General features: G+C 45.2%; 1 protein-coding gene across 8 annotated transcripts in view; it reads left to right on the plus strand.

The window, feature by feature from the left end:
• LOC308311508 (target of Nesh-SH3-like) overlaps nt 1-21533 on the plus strand; it is a 51190-nt gene extending 29657 nt beyond the window's left edge. For 5 of the 8 annotated variants that reach the window (XM_080758203.1, XM_080758204.1, XM_080758206.1 and 2 more), the window contains 11 exons: nt 1229-1294; nt 10712-10774; nt 10894-11043; nt 11207-11296; nt 11619-11828; nt 12143-12251; nt 12883-12962; nt 13440-13469; nt 15707-15865; nt 16080-16202; nt 16333-21533. In XM_080758203.1, the coding sequence (XP_080614329.1) occupies nt 1229-1294; nt 10712-10774; nt 10894-11043; nt 11207-11296; nt 11619-11828; nt 12143-12251; nt 12883-12962; nt 13440-13469; nt 15707-15865; nt 16080-16202; nt 16333-16448 (1196 nt within the window). In that variant the 3' untranslated portion in view covers nt 16449-21533. The remainder of the gene's footprint in view (nt 1-1228; nt 1295-10711; nt 10775-10893; nt 11044-11206; nt 11297-11618; nt 11829-12142; nt 12252-12882; nt 12963-13439; nt 13470-15706; nt 15866-16079; nt 16203-16332) is intronic. The other 3 variants (XM_080758208.1, XM_080758209.1, XR_013963658.1) reach the window with 2 other exon arrangements.
• Nucleotides 21534-23415: the final 1882 nt, after the last annotated feature.

Genomic DNA, 23415 nt, shown 5'->3' on the forward strand with positions numbered 1-23415 from the left:
CTTGAATGTGTGAACGCAGCCCAGTGAGGGCATAATGTCGCCTCGCTCACCTCCGCCCCATGACCCCCTGCTGGCGCTGCAGCCATCTTTGTTCCTATAAACACAATGTAAACAATGGGAAAGGGTTGGGGCTGAGAAAGGCCCTTATTGTCAAGAGTGATGGGGGGGGGGGGGGGGGGGGGCTCATATTTGGTCTTGAAACGGGGCCTCCAGATCCCTAAGACCGCCCCTGTATACGGTGCACATTCATGCACATTGCAGCCCGCACCATATAGGTGATGCATAATGGTGCGTATACATACATGGGCATGAATGAGGTGCGTATATATGGTCTATAGAGTCAACGGGCCGATTGACAAACATCAGCCTCAGCGCTATATTGAAGTCAGCCGCACAAAGCATTCGTTGATGTTTTCTGATTGGTGACGGTGAGCAGCATGCATGTTCAACCACTGAAAACAACTATTATTTAGATTCCGGCGGTATTGTTGTGGTGAATGTTTTGTGATGTTATAGTGTCTTTAGAGATAAATGATGTGCTAGGGGCCTCGGGACTCGATCTGCAGCGCAGCTTGAAATCGGGGACGAACTGTTTTCACGAAGGGTTCTGATTCTAATGGTTGTGGAGGTTATTTAGCCCCGTGGTCTATAAGAGACATTATGTGTTTTATACTGCACACACTGTGTGTTGTGTTGTCATGGCGCACACACACACACACACACACACACACACACACACACACACACACACACACACACACACACACACACACACTGGTGGTTTGGCATGTTGGCGACCGTTGGGTCATGCTTTGACATTACCGGTCCCGCTTTGGGTTTCAGAACGAATGTAGTCCTCACTCTCCCATGCACGCACGCTCACACGCACGCACGCACGCACACACACACACACACACACACACACACACGGGACATTCTCTAGAGAACAGTTGGCTCTGTTGGATTCAAAGAGAAGTGGAAAAGACTCAACATGCTGGAAGGGCTTTTTACACACACATGCACACAGCCATGCACAGAGACACACACACACACACACACACACACAGACACACGCCAGAAGGGCTTTTCCATCTGCTTCATGTCAGCAGGGTTTTCCCTTCATTTGACTCTTTACAAGCTTTCACTTCCAGTTAGTGACTTGATCAGAGAGAGAGAGAGAGAGAGAGAGAGAGAGAGATCTATGCTATAACCATGTCATTCTCCACAGGGAACAGACAACATCACAGAGGTCTCTCTCTGCCAAAAGCCGCCATGTGGAACCCAAGTCTGCCCGGTAACACATTCTATACACCTCCACCTTTTCTGTGTCGGCCATTTTGTCCGTCTAGTCACCATCCATCTGTCCGTCCATCCATCCATCTGTCCATCCATCCATCCATCCATCCATCCATCCATCCATCCATCTGTCCATCCATCTGTCCATCCATCCATCCATCCATCCATCCGCCACTCCTGTGTGTGTGTGTGTGTGTGCGCGTGTGCGTGTCGGGGGTTTGTGGGGGGGGGCATCGGTAGACTTTGTTGTCCATGGGGTCAACCAACCAATAGGAAAGAAGCGATGCATGTTGAGCCCCGCTTTGCAGCCAATCAGAATCAGCTTTATATTGTCACATCACAATGTCTACGGAAGTAAAGAAGTGGTGGAAATTAGTTTCTGTGCGTCGTTCTCATCGTATCGTTATCATAGAAGTATAAGACGGGGGGGAGGGAGGAAGGAGAGTGGAGTGAGATCAAACAAGAAAAAAAAACATATCTCTGTACATGGTGCCCGAGATAAGATATAAAACGAGCGTGAGCATAGCAGCAGGCGCACGCTGTGCATGGTTTTCTCACGAATGACGATAGTTAAAGGTGACAAGGTGACAAAACACGTCAGTTCGTTGTCCACACATGGGATCAGGTGCAACACGTCGGTGCGCAACGACCGCGTCGTCCACATAACGTAGAGACGTCGGTGTAATCCGTATAGGCAGGTGCCCGTCGTAGAGGAAAAGCAAAGGCAAAAAGAGAAGAAAAGTCAAGTCACGACATTCTGTATATATAATCCACAGAGCGAGGTCCATAAGGAATAGCTATAAACGGTCTCTTGTTCCTGGTATAATCCAACCGATATAGGTTCCGAGACCAGCCCTCACCACCTTGTCAATCAAGGCATGAGCCTCGTTCAGCGCGTTCTGACGGCACCAGAATCTGGTTTGACTGCTTTGACTGCACGGCTCAGGGGTATAGAGTGACCGGATATGTTCGAACCCGGGCTCCCCCAGAGTTATTGTCGAAGTGTCCTTGAGCAAGACACTGAACCCCCTAATTGCTCCCGATGTGCAGGTTGGTGCCTTGCCTTGCATGGTTTCCACCGGCGTCGGTGTGTGTGGATGTGTGTGTGAATGGGTGAATGTAATGCACAATATCTGTAAAGCGCCTTGGATGAATGCACCATTTACCATTTACAAAGCCATTTTGGCTTTGTAAGTTTAACCACTCCCAACGTAAGTCAGAAGAGAAAAGCTCAGCCGTCCCCACCCCCACACCAAACGGATGTGTCCGGTATGGAGGTGTGACTGTAGCCTACTCTTATACTGTACTTTTACTGTACTCTTACTGTATAGCCGCTCGCCGAAAACGCTGAGGTATATGACGTGTTTTGAGCTGGTTGTTTGCGGCATGCTGTTCTTGCGCGACGCGTCGCACCCACTGTGACACGTTGTGACTGTGAGGTTGTTGTGTGAGAGTCTTAAAGGGATATTTCACTCACAAACATGGTTGGCGTCATTTTAACGTCTACTCCGATGTTTGTGTTTCATTCCAGACTCACCAAGTTCTTCTGCACCCAATTAGTTTAGTTTATTGTACATAATAAGCCTGTCCTAAATTCAAATGGTGTGTGCAGGCCTATGTGCGTGCGTGCATGTGCATGCGTGTGTGTGTGTGTGTGTGTGCAGGTGTTGGTTCATCTGCTGGTTTTTCATTAAGTCCATTCCATCCATTTCCATGTGTGTTGTTTTCATTGTGCATTGTGTAGCTTTTGTGTTAAACCCGTTTGTATTGTGTGTCTTTTGTGTAGCTTTTGTGTTAAACCTGTTTGTATTGTGTGTCTGTTGAAGTAGCTTTGTGTTAAACATGTTTTCATTGCGTGTCTGTTGTGTATCTTTGTGTTAAACCTGTTTGTATTGTGTGTGTGTTGTGTAGATTTTGTGTTGAACCTGTTTGTATTGTGTGTCTGTTGTGTAGCTTTGTTTTCATTGCGTGTCTGTTGTGTAGCTTTGTGTTAAACAGGTTTTCATTGCGTGTCTGTTGTGTAGCTTTGTGTTAAACAGGTTTTCATTGTGTGTCTGTTGTGTAGCTTTGTGTTAAACAGCTCGCTGTGTGAAAATGCCATCTGGCAAAACAGTGGTGAAGCCAAGGTCGCCTGAAGGGGGCCCATGGTCTTATTGAGACTGGGTGAGATCTGTTGTACTTGAGTCTGGAGGACCTCCTTACTTACTGTTGTCTGACCTGGTCTAATCTAAACTGCCCTCTAGGACGGTAGCCCTTCTTTATAGTCAATGTGACAACGCCGTAAATGTCTGTTGTCGTGGCAACAAGTGGAATACTCAACAGGGTGTATTATGGAAGGGAGAAGAGTATAGGTTGTGCGGAGCGTTGTCCAGGGTGTTTTAGGGAAGGGAGGAGAGTCTAGGACGTGTGGAGCGTTGTCCAGGGTGTTTTAGGGAAGGGAGAAGAGTCTGGGACGTGCGGAGCGTTGTCCAGGGTGTTTTAGGGAAGGGAGAAGAGTCTGGGACGTGCGGAGCGTTGTCCAGGGTGTTTTAGGGAAGGGAGAAGAGTCTGGGACGTGCGGAGCGTTGTCCAGGGTGTTTTAGGGATGGGAGAAGAGTCTGGGACGTGCGGAGCGTTGTCCAGGGTGTTTTAGGGAAGGGAGAAGAGTCTGGGACGTGCGGAGCGTTGTCCAGGGTGTTTTAGGGAAGGGAGAAGAGTCTGGGACGTGTGGAGCGTTGTCCAGGGTGTTTTAGGGAAGGGAGAAGAGTCTGGGACGTGCGGAGCGTTGTCTAGGTAGGGTGTTTTAGGGAAGGGAGAAGAGTCTGGGGCGTGCGGAGCGTTGTCCAGGGTGTTTTAGGGAAGGGAGGAGAGTCTAGGACGTGCGGAGCATTGTCCAGGGTGTTTTAGGGAAGGGAGAAGAGTCTAGGACGTGCGGAGCGTTGTCCAGGGTGTTTTAGGGAAGGGAGGAGAGCCTGGGACGTGCGGAGCGTTGTCCAGGGTGTTTTAGGGATGGGAGAAGAGTCTGGGACGTGCGGAGCGTTGTCCAGGGTGTTTTAGGGAAGGGAGAAGAGTCTGGGACGTGCGGAGCGTTGTCCAGGGTGTTTCAGGGAAGGGAGAAGAGTCTGGGACGTGCGGAGCGTTGTCCAGGGTGTTTTAGGGAAGGGAGAAGAGTCTAGGACGTGTGGAGCGTTGTCCAGGGTGTTTTAGGGAAGGGAGAAGAGTCTGGGACGTGTGGAGCGTTGTCTAGGTAGGGTGTTTTAGGGAAGGGAGAAGAGTCTAGGACGTGTGGAGCGTTGTCCAGGGTGTTTTAGGGAAGGGAGGAGAGTCTAGGACGTGTGGAGCGTTGTCTAGGTAGGGTGTTTTAGGGAAGGGAGAAGAGTCTGGGACGTGCGGAGTGTTGTCCAGGGTGTTTTAGAGAAGGGATGAGAGTCTAGGACGTGTGGAGCGTTGTCCAGGGTGTTTTAGGGAAGGGAGAAGAGTCTGGGACGTGTGGAGCGTTGTCCAGGGTGTTTTAGGGCAGTCTGGGACAGCATGCTTTTGTCCGCACATTGGTCATTTTGAGAACAGAGACTCGGCCAGAGCCTTCGGAAAATAGCCTTCCTCTCGGAAAGTATTCAGCCCTCAAATCGCCAGCTAACTTTTTAACCCATTCTGACCTGAGATCAGATTCATACGAGGTTTCCACTGGACACTACACTGGTCTGATTAACCCATTCTGACCTGAGATCAGATTCTAAAAAAATGTCAGTCGTTCTTCGATTTTTCAAAAATAGCAGACCTACAAGCTCGTAGCGCGCCACTCGGTGGCGCGCTATGAGCTTGTAGATCTGCTATTTTTCAATAGCTAAAGCATGACAAGGCTTAAAACACCAAAATGGGTTCCCGGTCAGAATGGGTTAAGAAGCTAACTCTGGCGTCAGCCTCTGGCCAGCCTTCAAGGTTCTCTCTCTCACCGCAGTGTGCAGAAAGAACAATCTCTCCTTTTAGCAGAAGCCCTCTGATGCAGTGCTTTTCAACCATCTCTTGTTGATTACATCTGACATAAATTGACACTAGGTTAAGCACGTAATCCCATGCGTAACACGTTAAGCACTTAATCCCCCTCTGTAATGTGTCTTTGACGAATAGTGAAAATAGCCAATCTACAAGCTGACAATGACTCACAAATTGAAATCACTGTGAGATTCTTCCTCTTTTGGCTATACCAGGGGTCGCCACAGAGAATCATCTGCTTTCATCTGCTTCTGTTCTCCTCTGTCACTATAAAAGCCACCATGTCAGGCTCATGGCCTTCAGCCTATTTGCTTCTTGCTTGATTGCTTGCATTGTGCTTTGTGAGCGCATAGAAGGGCTGTGCATCGTTTTGTAAGCACTCAGAGCTTTGGGAAGTGTTTTACGTGTTTTTTTTGTAAGCCAGAGATCCTTTTGGAAGGGTTTGCACATGGATTTCATAAGCGCACAGAGAGCCTTGGAGAAAGGCTGTACATGTTTTGTTTTTTTTTGTAATCGCACAGAGCTTTGAGAAGTGCTATACATCATTTTTTTTTAAGCGCAGAGAGATCTTGGAAGGGTTGTACATATTGTTTTAAGCACAGAGAGCTTTTGGAAGGTCTTTGTTTCTCCACGGAGGAGCCAATGTTTAGACCAGGCCTCGCGTTCTGCCACCAGAGCATGGCAAGCGTTGGCATCTCATATCTTCCTAACCCATTCTGACCTGAGATCAGATTTCGTACGAGGTTTCCACTGGACACACACTGGTCTGATTAACCCATTCTGACCTGAGATCAGATTTATAAAAATGTCAAGTCGTTCTTCGATTTTTCAAAAATAGCAGACCTACAAGCTCGTAGCGCGCCACTCGGTGGCGCGCTATGAGCTTGTAGATCTGCTATTTTTCAATAGCTAAAGCATGACATGATGCTAAACACCAAAATGGGTTCCCGATCAGAATGGGTTAATATGGAAAACAATGTTTGATGCTGGTTTTTACACACTGAGTTCTACGGAGCACTGACACGATGTTTACTGGACTCACACACAGCTGCTGGAAAGCAACTCATTAGTCATTACATTTACTATAGTACTTCTACTTCAGTACTTTACTTGAATATTACCATTGTTTCTCTACACTACCTCAGAGTATCGGTACATTCCATTGTGACAACTTACGTCTTTTTTTTTGTTTTGATTATTACAAAACCTACATTAACCAAATGAACCACTATTATACTTCATCGTCATTTGCTATTTTCATCATCTGGCATTAAGTATATTTTGATGCCAAGTTGGCAAGTTGCTCAAGTCAAATTTTGAAACCAGGCCTTTTATTAAAGTAACTTAGTTATTTCGTTTTATTTTTCTGAAGTACAACATGCTCATATACTTCAGTAGTATTACAACATGCTCATACTTCCGCCACAGTTTAGGAGTTTAGGCGGAAAGGTGTTTTCCTTGTAAAATACCACTTGGTTCAAAATACTATATTATGTTGAATGAAACCAAGTCTTTTAAAATGTATTATTCACTCCCAGTTCAAACTGTGACGTGCACGAGCTCAGAACGTGCACGCGCTCAGAACGTGCGTGCACGGGCGTGCCCGTGTGGTTCAAGCAGAACTCGTTCACACAGGGGTGTCCATGGGGCGGTTTAGCCTTATAGTAGGTGTTAGAAAAGGTCTAATTTATTCTACGGTTAATATTTTTGCAAATGCAAACACAGGATTTCAGTAGAAAACACTCCACACCACAATATGAGCGGTGTTATGGGGACTTTATCAATATTTTTTTATATATATATATATTGATTTGCTGTTGTTAAAATTGCATCCGTTTCACTTCAACTCAAGTATTTTATTCACGTTTGTATTCTTCATTCACCGTTAGACATTAACCCATTCTGAACGGGAACCCATTTTGGTGTCGGCATCATGTTATGCTTTAGCTATTGAAAAACAGCAGATCTACAAGCTCATAGCGCGCCACCGAGTGGCGCGCTACGAGCTTGTAGGTCTGCTATTTTTGGAAAATCGAAGAGCGACTGACATTTTTAGAATCTGATCTCAGGTCAGAATGGGTTAATCGGACCAGTGTGTGTCCAGTGGAAACCTCGTATGAATCTGATCTAAGGTCAGAATGGGTTAAGGGACTATTTTCAGTCTATGGATCATGCGTATGTATACAGTTGTGAGTTGTGACTTTTAACCCATTCTGGACGGCAACGCCTTTTGGTGTTTTAACTATAAGCATTATGTTATACTTTAGCTATTGGAAAATAGCAGATCTATACAAGCTCATATAGCGCGCCGGCGCGCTATACGAGCTTGTAGGTCTGCTATTTTTGAAAAAAATATTTTTTTTTACGTCTGGCCTAAATGGGTTATTAACCCATTCTGACCTGAGATCAGATTCATACGAGGTTTCCACTGGACACACACTGGTCTGATTAACCCATTCTGACCCGAGATCAGATTCTAAAAAATGTCAGTCGTTCTTCGATTTTTCAAAAATAGCAGACCTACAAGCTCGTAGCGCGCTATGAGCTTGTAGATCTGCTATTTTTCAATAGCTAAAGCATAACATGATGCTAACACCATGCAAAATGGGTTCCCGTTCAGAATGGGTTAAAGCACGTCGGGCACGTGGCCTGCTGTCGTTCTTTGACTTTACGTTTCACGGGCCGCTGTGTGAGCTTTTATAGAAGAGAGAAAAGATTTTTTTCATGAATAATAAGTGTCTTAAACGAGAACATGTGAGGCATATGAGTCTCTGATGCCCAGTTTGTAAAAACGAAAAAGAAGGGAAAAAAAGCAGCATGAAGCATGACTGTTGCACTCCCTGGACCAACACACTGATTGAACAGAGAGAGAGAGAGAGGCAGAGAGAGAGAGAGAGAGAGGCAGAGAGAGAGAGAGAGAGAGAGAGAGGACGGGGAGAGAGGAGAGTAGTAATATAATGGACAACAGATGTAGTATTTCTTGGAATCGACTCAGAGTTTCAGAACATAAAGATTTTTTTTTTAAATATCCCGGGAGAAGAAGAACATGAGATTCTACATGTGATGCGAGGGATGATGAAGCACATGATTTCAATTATTACAATAAAACGATACGTTATTTTATTTTAGTACCAGAGATTAGTCGTGCCTATATGAGCAGACAGAGTGGGCTTTTAAACAAGAGAGCAGACAGAGTGGCTCACGACCCACTCTTGATTTTTGTTTTTTTGTTTTTCATTTAGTTTCAGTCACATTTTAGTCACCTGGAATGTTTTCGTGTTAGTCTATAGTTTTAGTCATCATGGCTTAGTCTTTATTTAGTTTTTATGTCGTTTTTGTCAGTGAAAAAAGGTAGTCGACGAACATTTTTTTAGTCATAGTTTTAGTCCACGAAAACAACACTGCGCGAGTCACAGGGGAGTTCTCTTTTCCTTATAGTGGTCCACATGTTGGATTTCCACGCGGGAGACCCAACGGGTTCGAATCCCGGGCGTTACACCAAAACCAAAGGCACGTTTCTAACTGTCAACAACAAGCCGAGCGACATGTCGTGACGTTAACGATATAGAATAGAATTAAGGGAACCAATAAGGCTCTTCCACGCGGTCACATGTCATGCGTGTTTGGTATAAAACGCATTTCCTCAGCGAACGCCCCTAAAAGACCAGTGGTGGGAAAAGTACTCAAATTTTTACTTAAGTAAAAGTATATCAACGCTGCAACGTATACAAACATTCTGTCGCAAGTAAAAAGTCTGGCAATCAAAGTTCACTTGAATGAAAGTTACAAAGTATTTAAGTACCAAAAAAGTGGAAGGTTTCACAAGTCTGTCCGAGGCATAATGTCATTAAAATGTACTGACAATTTGAAGTACTATTTCACCACTTCCCACGACCTTAACCCATTCTGAACGGGAACCCATTTTGGTGTTTAGCATCATGTTATGCTTTAGCTATTGAAAAATAGCAGATCTACAAGCTCATAGCGCGCCACCGAGTGGCGCGCTACGAGCTTGTAGGTCTGCTATTTTTTGAAAAATCAAAGAACGACTGACATTTTTTTAGAATCTGATCTCAGGTCAGAATGGGTTCATCAGACCAGTGTGTGTCCTAGTGGAAACCTCGTATGAATCTGATCTCAGGTCAGAATGGGTTAATGATGTTCAACTAGCGGCCCAGGGGGTGTATCCTGTATCCTCACTGTTTCGCATTAAAGCACAAACCTTGTTCCATGTGGTGTTTGTTTGTTTATGTTGATGGTCCAACATAAATACTGTGTTTGGCTGCAGGGCACTAAGACAACGGTGTCTTTCTTGGAAGGTTCCGTCCCCAAGAAGTCAAACTGCTTTACTATTCATAGTGAAAGGATCCAACAGAAGCACACGCACATCTCCAGAAATTCTACAGGTGCTGGTCAAAGATATATACGTATACAATGAAAAGGAAGGGACGTCCGCACACTGTTTCTCGGCTCCCAGGAAAACTCTTTTAACTATTCATAGTGAACAACAGATCAACCAGGAATGTTAATATAAGGTATACATACCTAGGATTAGTGATAAACCACCATCTATTGCCATGGAAAAGATCCGATTGAATCAGTGTGTGTAAAGAAAACAAAGCAAATTATCTACTTCCTTCGCCATCTAAGATCCCTTCGGTGCTATAGCAGACGGATTCTTCTTTTTGTTTTTCACTTCTGTTATTATGTGAGTGTTCTTCAGTACTGTAGTACCACCTGGTATTGATTGATTGTTTTTTCTGCAGCCCTATAATGTCACAACCGCTGCAACAACTGTTGTTCAGAGATTGTTTGACAACTACTTCAGAGGCTATATTCATCCACACGTACGATAGCAGCATTCTAAGGTTGGCAAGGAATAATTATCACCTCAAACACTATAGACATGTGTGTTGGAGATTGGAGAATATAGGGTTTCTACTTGCTACCATCAGGAAAGCAGGAAGGGCAGAATCCATTTGGACCGGCCAGCCCATCGGCAGGTAAACAGCGCAGGCCGGTCAAAATGGATTCCGCCCTCCCTCCAGGAAAGAGATATGGTGTTCCAATAAGGTCAGACTAAAGAGGTCCTTTGTCCACCAGTCGACTTTAAGGCTTATAATCAGGAGTTGTAGCCAGGGGTAAGCTATAGGCGGTGGACATTGCTCTTGTCTTCATGTCTTTATGTATGTAATATTGTCTTGTTCTTTGTGTTCATGTCAAATGTGTGTATATGTGTTCTGCATACTTGGCTGCTGAGTCGCAAAACTCATTTCAGTGTGAATTGACAATAAAGTATTATATCATATCATATCTCACTTCTTGGGACGGACATCCCCAAGTCAAGCGGTTGAGAGGAAGGGGTGGCTCCATATGGTACAAATAATCCTGCTGTGTTTGTGTTGTGTTTTGCTTGTTGTCCTCCGTTGTGTGTGTGTGTTAGGCTCTCCACGTTCCTCCGTCAACAAGAGAAGACCCAACCTGGTTGGAAAGCTTGGAGAGCTAGGTGATTATTATTATTATTGTTGTTGTATTATTATTAGGTGAAGAAGCAGACATGCTATTTGAGGAGCAGGACATTAAGTCAGTCTGTTTTTGTGTTTCTCTTTTGTCCCCCCCCTCCAGACAAGTTGAACAGGCTGAAGCTAACGGACAAGTTGTCGGTGTTGAACCCTCACTTCTCTGCGGTCACGGCCAAACCAGACAGACGGCAACGCAAGCCAGCCACGACCACGACAACCAAAACAAAAACGACCACAGCTCCGGTTGTCACAGGTGGAACTAACAGATCTATATACATAAGCTATAAAAAAGTCATCACATCGTGACTCGTTTTGAGCCTGGCCGATCTTGCTATTTCCATCTGCTATTTTTATGTTTTGGAAAATATAATAATGAAGGCCATCATAATCTGCCATGTGTTTTTTTTCCCCTGCAGTGACTCCGTTTGAACACTGGGAGGAGTCAGACAAATTCAACTCTCAGCCCAACTCTGACGTGGACGCCATGGGCAAGAAACGCTTCGTTGGTGAGTAACCTTCATCATCATCATCATCATCATCATCATCAACTCCCGTCACAACGTGTAGAGTTTAAGGAATGTTATTAATGTAAACAAAGACGCACCACCAACTGGCAGTGGAGCGCTAAAGGAGAGTGAGCGGCCGACGACCGGTCGTTGCATGTGGCTCCGCCTCTCAAATTAATTTATTTGTTCCTTTTCTGGCTCCATCACCTCCTCTCCTCTCCTCTCCTCTCCTCTCCTCTCCTCTCCTCTCCTCTCCTCTCCTCTCCTCTCCTCTCCTCTCCTCTCCTCTCCTCTCCTCTCCTCCCCTCCCCTCTCCTCTCAGCTCCTCATGTGATGTATAAGACAGATAAAGGGCCAGATGAACCGTGCTCCATCACCTCGTCTCTCAACTACTTCCCGGGGGGAGAAGCGGCGGAGGGCGATGTCACGGCCCCGCCCAGGACTCCGCCCTCTAACGTCACCGTGGTGACCGTGGAAGGATGCCCCTCCTTCATCATCCTGGACTGGGAGAAGAGCGACAACGGAACCAGAGGTAACCATGGTAACACGGGTATACAACCACAGGCAGAACCACAGGCAGAACCAACAGGTACCACTCAGGCATGCCTTGAAGAAGGTCAACTTTTGTGACTCCACCTTAAAAGTCTATCGGCAAATGAGCGGCGGCTTCATCGCTATTTTGTCTGGCATAAAAGTATTAAACATTAAACTCGTCTTTTACGGTTCGCCCACCGATTAGTATTCGTCTTCAGAGTATACATATAGGGTGAATGTGTATATTAGTATTAGTGTGTTGTTGTTGTTGTTGTTATTATCAGTATAGTGTGTTTGTCATTGTGTTTTCAGAGTACGAGGTGGTGTCCACAGCTAAAGGACCAGACGGGAAACCGATGGTTTCTGTTCTGACCACCAACCAGACGCACACTGCTGTAGAGAACCTGAAACCAGACAACAGGTACACCCACCTAACATGCTGTACATACTGTACATACTGTACTAACGCTATACTACCGTACAGTATGTTAGGTACCCACCTAACATACTGTACTAACGCTATACTATACCGTAGTACCCACCTAGCATACTGTACTAATGCTATGCTACCGTAGCCTGGCTAATAAGCCAGACCGAATCAGCCGTTGGCAAGATACAATTGCCTGCCGGTGGATTACGGTCTGGAGAGGCTCAATTGTACGCCCATTTCCTATACACCAGAGAACTGGTGTGGCCAATCGGGACACGGTATGCAATATGGGCGGGCTTTGGTACAGTGACGTTCAACGCTTCAGACCTTTGATTGACAGTAGTCAGTAGTCTTGAACCCGCCCCCCGGGAAACAAGATCCATACACAGCATCTCCAGACTCAAATACCACACGACAGTGTGATTTGAGTCTGGCTTATTCGCCAGGCTAATACTACCGTACTGTGACGAATATAAGACGACTGATTATAAGACAACCCATGTGTGTGTGTGTGTGTGTGTGTGTGTGTGTGTGTGTGTGTGTGTGTGTGTGTGTGTGTGTGTGTGTGTGTGTGTGTGTGTGTGTGTGTGTGTGTGTGTGTGTGCATGCGTCTCTCCATCAGTTATGAGTTTAAGGTCACACCTAAGAATGATCTGGGAACTGGACCTCCCAGTGACCCCGTGTCCTTCAGCACAGAGTCGGGTACAAACACACGCACGACTAAATAAGTATCAAATGAAATGTGTGAACTTCCTTGGGGCAGCGTTGGCCGAACGGTTTGCGGAGCGGTCTTGATATCGGAAGGTCGCTAGTTCGTATCCCCGAACTGGCACGTTAAAATTACTGCCGCTGAAGTGCCCTTGGACAAGGCATTGAACCCCTACCATGAAATGTTCTATGAGCAGGGCCTGGCTGTAAACAAGTTCTTGAGCTTAGTCCAGTTACCCTGGGTAAACAAACTAAACATAGTTTACTTTCCATAGTTTACTTTCCTTTCCTTTTTTCCCCTCTCCATCCAGTTTCTGTTCTACAAAGTTTCACTTGTATTTGTGTGCGTGTGTGTGTCCGTCCATTGCGTCCAATATATTATTGTTAATTTCTACAGCTACTGCAACAATGTAGACATATTTCATAAAGTCTGTCTGTCTGTCTGTCTGTCTGTCTGTCTGTCTCTCACAGCGGACCCCCGTGTTAGTGAGAACGTATCAGGTAAGACATTACAGGTTTATCTTTACTATCTTCCGTTATTTACGCACAAGGCAGTTCGCCTTTTACGGCAGCCCATTTGTGACAAAACTGTATGTGTGGAGAGTTATCCATCCATCCAACCATCTTCAACCGCTTATCCGTAGTCGGGTCGCGGGGGCAACAGCTCCAACAGAGAGCTCCAGACTTCCTTCTCCAGAGCAACATTAGTGACTTCCTCCTGGGGGACGCCTGAGAGGCATTGTTACGGACCAATTAGTCTAGGGTTAAAGGTACGCATAACATATAAAATGCACAGGAAACCAACTGCAAATTCGAAAAGGCTTTTAATTGCACTTAGAGAAAAGGCTTACTTTTTCAGTACAAATGGCTCAATGAATAGCCTACATGATGGAAGTTAATCACCGTTCAAGTATATTGGCTATCATTTATAATAAGGGTAACTAATAAGCTGTATCAGTTATAGAGAAAGATATTAGAGCAAACTGTTGATGAGTGGTATGGTAAGAAAAGGAGACGAACAAAACAATAACTTCACCTGGCCAAAACCCTAACCAATAAGAAAGGGCCAAAACCCTAACCAATAACAAAGGGCCAAAACCCGCACTGAGGCCTCCAGTGCGTCATAAGACCGGCGTGGCCAATGAGGGATGATCAGGCCCTCACGCAGCTTCTACCGGTTCTCGTGAGAGATGGCAAGCGAGAAGGGACATATTCGTCTGTAGCTGGGATAAGCACAGTAAACACAACAGCAACACTGGCCACAGTGGCGCCTCATAGTGGCGCCTCATGGCCAGTGCAGCGTAATCAAGACCAGCAGGCGATACACATATATGGACACAATAACCTTAGCTCCATGACTGTAGGCCTATATATGACGTATGACCAATAGTTTGTTAGTATGAAAATAGCAACAAGTACACGATTTATCCAACCATAACCACAAAGTAAATAACAATACCGAAAATAACAATAAACGGCTCGCCGTTACAGGCATCCTAACCAGATGCCCGAACCACCTCAGCTGGCTCCTTTCCAGGCAAAGGAGCAGCGGTTCTACTCTGAGTCTCTCTCGTGTGACTGAACTTCTCACCTATATCTCTAAGGGAGACGCCAGCCACCCGTCGAAGAAAACTCATTTCGGCCTGCTTGTATTCGCGACCTTATTCTTTAGCCACACCCACACTTCATGAACACAGGTGAGAGTAGGAACGAAGATTGCTCGGTTAGACGGAGAGCTTTGCCTTCTGGCTCGGCCGTCTTTTCGTGTGCGGTACAGCGACTGTAATCCCGCCCCTGCCCTCCTTCTCCGTCCCCCCCTCACTTGTGAACAAAACCCAGAGATACTTAAAGGAGAATTCCATGTTAAAAGGCTTTCTTACCTTTCTTTGTAGTTGTTACGTCCCCACCAAAGAGGTCCAGGTGTTATTTTGTGCAAAAGCCCTAAATGAATTGCATTGAATTGAATGGGAATTGAATGGGGCTATGGGGTGTTGTGCTAATTCGCTTATTTCCATCGCTCAAAATTATAATTTCTTTGTATATATCCTCTCTTCATAATGTGAATAATATCCCAAGCGGCACACTTTACTACTTCTTTCGATGGAAATAAGCGAACTAGCATAACACCCCATAGCCCCATTCAATTCCCATTCAATGCAATGCAATTCATTGAGGGCTTATATGGTAGGGAAAATAGCCAATAAGGAGTTTTTGCACAAAAAAACACCTGGACCTCTTTGGTGGGGACGTAACAACTACAAAGAAAGATAAGAAAGCATTCTAGAATGGAATTCTCCTTTAAACTTTATAGCGATAAATCCACCGCTCGCGGTCGGAGCTGTGGTGCGCTCGGGTCTCGGGATGAGGTTATGCAATTTCTGTTGATTATGAAAACAGTCCTCCTTTTAAAGGCAATGACTTCTGGCACATATAATGTTAGAGCTAGCACAGGTGTTTTAGTGATTAACCAGACTATGTAAGTGTTCGTGATTTAGGGATATCATAATATGCGTCGATGCGTCATCATATGACTATGTAAGACTCCTGGAATAAAATATAATGACATTATAATGAAGATGTGTGTGTGTGTGTGTGTGTGTGTGTGTGTGTGTGTGTGTGTGTGTGTGTGTGTGTGTGTGTGTGTGTGTGTGTGTGTGTGTGTGTGTGTGTGTGTGTGTGTGTGTGTGTGTGTGTGTGTGTGTGTGTGTGCGCGCGCGCGTGCGCGTGCGCCTTGGCAGGTAAAGACGCCATCTGGACAGCGTTCCCCTTCCAGACGGACGGTCAGTCAGAGTGTCGGGGCGGTCAGTACGTGAAGAGGACCTGGTACCGCAAGTTTGTAGGAGTTCAGATCTGTAACTCCCTGAGATACAAGATCTACCTGTCGGACACGCTGACCGGTACGCATGCACACACACACACACACACACACACACACACACACTGATCTGCCTGTCTGCCTGTCTAAAACAGAGCACATCTCTTTAGTCCAGATAATTGTTTTATTGTCGCGTCAGTACAGCAGATACAGTGTGTGTGTGTGTGTGTGTGTGTGTGTGTGTGTGTGTGTGTCTGTGTCTGTGTGTCTGTGTCTGTGTCTGTGGGCGCATGTAGGTAAATTCTACAGCATCGGGGACCAGTCAGGTTTCGGGGAGGATCACTGTCAGTTTGTCGACTCTTTCTTAGACGGAAAAACAGGAAGACAACTTAGGGCTGACCAGCTGCCACCAACTAAAGGTAATGTTGATTGATTGATTGATTGATTGAATACTTTACTAGACAGAAAACGAAAAACGGTCTAAAAGGAGAACACAAAAGTCCAGTCGTCAGGACGGTATACTCATATTGTTGTGTTTGTATGTTTTAGGGTTCTACCGGGCGGTCCGGCAACAGCCGGTAGATTTCGGACAGATCGGCGGACAGTCTCACATCAGCTACGTCTCCTGGTACGAATGTGGAACGCCCATACCGGGGAAGTGGTAGGAAGGACCCCCCCCTCCGGCATCGACCAGACACACAGGCAGGCGTCCGACCGTGGAGCACGAATTAAAATGTTGGCACGCTTCAGTCTATTAACAGTGGTCAGTGGTTCTCAAAGGGGTTGAATTTTCCAAGGACCCCTCATTTATATTCATTAACCCACGGACCCCCATAACTCTGAGAGTGTAACAAAATTGAGCCAAATGGACATGTAAGGGTCCATGTGGTTCCATTTGTTATACACTCTCAGAGTTACAGACCTGTAAGCTGGCGCCACTTGATTGATTAGGAAAAAGGTTATTTTTTGGGGGGGCGTGAAGAAGAAGGCAAAAAAGTGGAAAGAACACAAGAAGATGTTACACAACTGTTTACAGAATAATAGTGACCTTATTGTTTGTGTGTTTGTTCGTTTTGTTTCCCAATAAGGGATTATGAAACGTCCATGTATGAATACTTACTGTACTAGCAGAGCATCCTGTTCATATTATAGAGCACCGAAGTCTGACATAATGCACTCATCCTACCCGGGTCATGGTTTGACATAATGCACTCATCCTACCTGGGTCATGGTTTGACATAATGCATCCTACCCAGGTCATGGTTTGACATAATGCATCCTACCTGGGTCATGGTTTGACATAATGCATCCTACCTGGGTCATGGTTTGACATAATGCATCCTACCTGGGTCATGGTTTGACATGATGCATCCTACCTGGGTCATGGTTTGACATAATGCATCCTACCTGGGTCATGGTTTGACATAATGCATCCTACCTGGGTCATGGTTTGACATAATGCATCCTACCTGGTCATGGTTTGACATAATGCATCCTACCTGGGTCATGGTTTGACATAATGCATCCTACCTGGGTCATGGTTTGACATAATGCATCCTACCTGGTCATGGTTTGACATAATGCATCCTACCTGGGTCATGGTTTGACATAATGCATCCTACCCCCCCGACAGTATAGCCGGGGACAGTTTGTTTACTTTTGGAGCACAATTCTGAGACGATTCTAAGATGACCCAATGTTGTTCTCCATAGAGAAATGACTTGTTCTCCATAGAGAAATGACTTGTTCTCCATAGAGAAATGACTTGTTCTCCATAGAGAAATGACTTGTTCTCCATAGAGGAATGACTTGTTCTCCATAGAGGAATGACTTGTTCTCCATAGAGGAATGACTTGTTCTCCATAGAGGAATAGAGAAATGACTTGTTCTCCATAGAGAAATGACTTGTTCTCCATAGAGGAATGACTTGTTCTCCATAGAGGAATGACTTGTTCTCCATAGAGGAATGACTTGTTCTCCATAGAGAAATGACTTGTTCTCCATAGAGAAATGACTTGTTCTCCATAGAGAAACGACTTGTTCTCCACAGAGAAATGACTTGTTCTCCATAGAGAAATGACTTGTTCTCCATAGAGAAATGACTTGTTCTCCATAGAGGAATGACTTGTTCTCCATAGAGGAATGAGACTTGTTCTCCATAGAGAAATGACTTGCCCAACGTAGGGGATGAGCGAGTGACGTCAGGACTTCGGTAGCAACCAAGGCTACACAGGAAACGGCATACATGGAGTTAGCGCTATGTTCCTGCAGTGGCTATAGATATATTTTTTACATGTAGAAGCGAAGGGAAGCTGGCTCCCTCCTGAAATCCTTATTTTTATGAATATTATTTTCATGAATAGTAAATACATATAAAATAGTTATTTATCTAAAGGCCTTTATCCAAATGTACAGAAATGCACGCCCTTTTGTGTCGACGCATTTTTACTGCATGTCAAGAGACGACCACAGTTTGATACTGTTGTACTGGGAGCTGACCAGTACAAGCACAGTCTGACACACACACACACACACACACACATGCACGCGCACGCACACACACACACACACACACACACACACACACACACACCGTAGAGGTATATGAATTGCACAATAAGATGTTGTATATGGTGAAGAATGCATTCTATTCTCGTGCAAAAAACACATTGTGGCTTTTCTTATACTGTCCACAGCCAGCTGGGCCCACTCACCACCGTGGATACACGGGTGGGCCACTATACGTGCATATTAAGAGCAGCAAGAGCGTTTATTTCAATGATCAATCCAATCGATCGATTGATCAATTGTGTTCCGCAGCTTGGATCAATAGAACTAATATGGTATAAAAGGATCACTACATTTTCAACCGTATCGTCATATATTATAATTGCTCATGATAAGATGGTAACTGAAATAAAGCCTCAAGCTGTGGCGCTCCATCGTTACTCTATAGGTCTGCTTGTATATAGCGTTCTCAAATTCTGCCCGAACCTGACCCTATATATCCTCGACCGACCCAACGTTTTTTGGGCCAGGCCAAAAATGTATGTTAAAGGTATATTCAGTGATTTCACTCAAAAAACCTTAGGTTTCGTTTTTGCCTTGGGACCCAAGCTTTCATCCAATCAGGATAGAGAACCAAAAACGAAACCTAAGGTTTTTTGACCCCCAGGGGTTAACTGGGGACTGGGAGGAACTCCTTATATGGTCAGCACACTCTATAGTTGAGAGGATTATCACAACAAAACAAAAAAATAAGTGATATTTGAATTAAGTGAAATCACTGAATATACCTTTAATCAGTCTGGACCGGGCCAAGCCTCGGGGTTCCATGAAGACGAATGTTTTGGCCATAATCTCTGGAACGGAAGGTCCAATCGGCTCAGTTCAAAGCTTGTTTGCGTGCGTGACAAAAATTATGATAATTGTTCTGACTGGGCCCAGTTTGAGGGCCGGCCGGCCCTTAATCTCCAGGCCCGCTGCAGAGAACTCACCTATAGGGTCCAGATTAAATAAGAACTACATTTTAGGAGCCAGATTAGATGCCATGCAGGCCTGACTCCCCCATGCTCCAACTGAACTCCTGGAGATGGCAACGGTCTTCTATTTTCTCCTGGAAAGACGCCACATCATCATCATTAAAATGTCAAGTATGAAGTTATTTTGGGGACAGAGTGGCATTTCGGGTGCGGTCAGGGTATATAGGGTTAGTAATGCAGGCGAGTCGGAAAAGGGGGGGCTTCGGGATGCTGATGTGTAACCCATTCATGTCATATTACGGTATGTAAACACAGAAATCTTTCCCTCATAATGGAAAGTATTCTCTAAGACTTTCCTCTAGACACATACTGTATCTTATAGGCAGAAAGACGTCCTTGTTTGCGTACCGTATTGTGCAGGTTATATCGTACCGTAATAGAACTAAATGAATGTAAGGTTCTGTAATTCAGGGGAGCCTCCTTGGATGAAATAGTAAGTTACAGGCAAATCCTCTTTGACAGAATAATGTCTGTCTACTCACTGTGTCTCAGAGGAGGGCTGTGGACAGTTCAGAAACCTGTCTAGTCACCCTGTGTCTCAGAGGAGGGCTGTGGACAGTTCAGAAACCTGTCTACTCACTGTGTGTCTCAGAGGAGGGCTGTGGACAGTTCAGAAACCTGTCTACTCACTGTGTGTCTCAGAGGAGGTCTGTGGACAGTTCAGAAACCCGTCTACTCACTGTGTGTCTCAGAGGAGGGCTGTGGACAGTTCAGAAACCTGTCTACTCACTCTGTGTCTCAGAGGAGGGCTGTGGACAGTTCAGAAACCTCTACTCACTGTGTCTCAGAGGAGGGTTGTGGACAGTTCAGAAACCTGTCTACTCACTGTGTGTCTCAGAGGAGGGCTGTGGATAGTTCAGAAATCTTTCTACTCACTCTGTCTCAGAGGAGAGCTGTGGACAGTTCAGAAACCTGTCTACTCACTGTGTCTCAGAGGAGGGCTGTGGACAGTTCAGAAATCTTTCTACTCACTCTGTCTCAGAGGAGGGCTGTGGACAGTTCAGAAATCTTTCTACTCACTCTGTCTCAGAGGAGGGCTGTGGACAGTTCAGAAATCTTTCTACTCACTCTGTCTCAGAGGAGGGCTGTGGACAGTTCAGAAATCTTTCTACTCACTCTGTCTCAGAGGAGGGCTGTGGACAGTTCAGAAATCTTTCTACTCACTCTGTCTCAGAGGAGGGCTGTGGACAGTTCAGAAATCTTTCTACTCACTCTGTCTCAGAGGAGGGCTGTGGACAGTTCAGAAACCCGTCTACTCACTGTGTGTCTCAGAGGAGGGCTGTGGACAGTTCAGAAACCTGTCTACTCACTGTGTGTCTCAGAGGAGGGCTGTGGACAGTTCAGAAACCTGTCTACTCACTGTGTGTCTCAGAGGAGGGCTGTGGACAGTTCAGAAACCTGTCTACTCACTCTGTCTCAGAGGAGAGCTGTGGACAGTTCAGAAACCTGTCTACTCACTGTGTCTCAGAATAGAGCTGTGGACCGTTCAGAAACCTATACCTACCAGTGACATCATAGCCAGGCAGGCAAGACTTAACAGTTTTTTGTTAATGCAAGAACGTCTTCCATCATAGCACACTGACTTTGCAGGACTAGAAAAGCCTGCAGTTTCATTAGCTTGGATTCCTCATCGATGACGTCACTGTATAGGCAGGTTTCTGAACTGTTCCACGGGCCACAGCCCTCCTCTGAGACGCGGATGTCGCGGAAATGGTGCCATCTTATAATGAGCATTAGTGAGGACCATTATAAAAATAAGATATAATAGTATTATGCGCATCGCTGAGGACCAATATCAATATATGGTCCGAACATCTCCTTTGAAGTTCTTGTTGATCGCTCATAACATCACAATGACAATTCAATTTGAATTCACGTCAAGGTTTTCAATAAGAACAAAAATATATATCGTGACATTTTATACAGTATGTTGTATATATTTTATATATATTGGTGTCATTTTATCAGTCAAATCTTATTGTTTCGGGCCAGCAGGTTGAGCATTGCCATTCGCCACCGTGATCACACAGCAGCTCTGATTGGTTGGATATAGTTTCCTATCTTTTTTACTGATTGTTGGTTGGCTATAGTTTACTGATTGGTTCTATATCGCTGTATTGATGGTGACATATGAATGAAATTAAGGCCCTGTTGTCTGTGTTAAAGTGCCCTTATATTAATAAAAACAAATGTTTGTATGAAATGGTTTCCAGTTGTACATGCTTTCATTCTTGCGTCAACTCTGAACGATGAATCCTTTTTGTTTGCATTGTATAAAATGTCCTATAGCTCGTTTCCTGAAAGAGGCTTTTCTGAGTATGCTCTTTAAAGGACCAATCCACCACTCTTCATACAATTGGTCGTCACTAATGTTCATGAAGAAATGCCACAATTATTTTGTACTCCGTCTGTGACTCATAGGTCAGATACCCGTCCACCAGTGACGGCAGCGTTAGGCAGATTTTTTTAAAACAAGATTTAATAAAAGATATATATATTTAGATTGTTAATTATCGTGAGAACGATGGCTTCCATTTTCACTGGTGGACCGGACGGGTTTCTATGAGACACAAACTGAGTACAAAATGGTGCTATTTTATCATGAACATTAGTGAGGACCAATTATATGATGTTGGGTTGAAAAGTGGTGAAGTGGTCCTTTAACACACTTTTATGTTCGTGTGTGCGTGCACGCGCCATTGTCAGGTTCGACGTTCCTCAGTCACATTCTGAACATCTCTGCAGCTCAGCTTTCACAATAAAAGCGTCACAGTTCATTACCGTAAACACGTCCGAACAAAAGCACCTGCTGACCTGACAGGAATATTAACAGCGTGTGTGTGTGTGTGTGTGTGTGTGTGTGTGTGTGTGTGTGTGTGTGTTTGAAAACAAAGCAATACTGCCTCATCAAAGTTAGTGTTGTGAGTGACTTTATATATTGTCAATTACTTCCATGAGAGGGGGAGAGGTGGTGGAGTTAGTTGCTTTAGCAGACCGTGTGAGGGTCCAATGGAGTTAAGTGACCTGTACGTGCCCGTCGCAGTCGGCCACTCATGGCCTACTCGGGAACGATGCAACTTGCGAACCTAATGATATATATATACGTTGTCATAGCACCCGTTTTTACTGTCAGCCGGTGTCCCACATGGTCCAACCGACTCGATACCGGGCACTGCACTCCCTGCGGGGGTGTGGAATGCGTGTGTCAAATGTGAAGTCTGTGGGTCAAACGGTTCTCGAGTTACGTTACATTACAACCGTACACACACGCACGCACACACACACACACGCACTCAGACAAAGACGTGGCACGTTTATGGTAGGATATTTTCGAAACAACACACGGTCATGAAGGGTGTTCAATAGCACTGATTTACGGTATGTAAAAATAAATCAAAAACCTCAAAAATGGAGGTCACACACACACACACACACACACACATATGCATGCACAAACACACGCACAGTCGCACACACACACACACACACACACACACACAGCATGTGGAGAGGTCATCTTCACAGCTGGCCGGGCTGCTGTTAATAATCCGGTCAGGAACAGCAGGTGCTTTTATTTTGATGTTTTGATGGTGCTTTATGGTGATGAATTGTGATGCTTTTATTGTGAAAGCTGAGCTTCAGGGATGTTCAGAATGTGACTGAGGAACGTCCAAACCTGACAATGGCGGGCACGCACGCACGCACACACTTCAGTCTTAACCACTTGAACCCCCACCAGTGGTTCCCAAACCTTTTCATGTCAGGGACCCCCAAATTGACACTAATTAGCCCGCGGACCCCCATTTGAAGCGATATGCCAGGGACCCCCATAAGAGAAGATCTTTACGGCTCTAGCAGTGATTCTCAACCTGTTTAATTTCAAGGACCCCCCAGTTTGACATGCATTAGTCTACGGACCCCCCCATTTAATGGCATTTCTATCTCTGGGACCCCCCAATTGATATTGTAAAATCAATGTTAAATTAACTCTGAGAGTGTACAAATGGAAGTATACAGGTCACAGGTCAGAGGTCACACACAGCTGCCAGGGTGCATATCTGTGGTGCGGCGACCTAACCTAACAAGTCCG

The sequence above is a fragment of the Protomyctophum bolini genome (genome assembly GCF_963924005.1).
Source record: "Protomyctophum bolini genome assembly, chromosome: 24".
Taxonomy (NCBI): Eukaryota; Metazoa; Chordata; class Actinopteri; order Myctophiformes; family Myctophidae; genus Protomyctophum; species Protomyctophum bolini.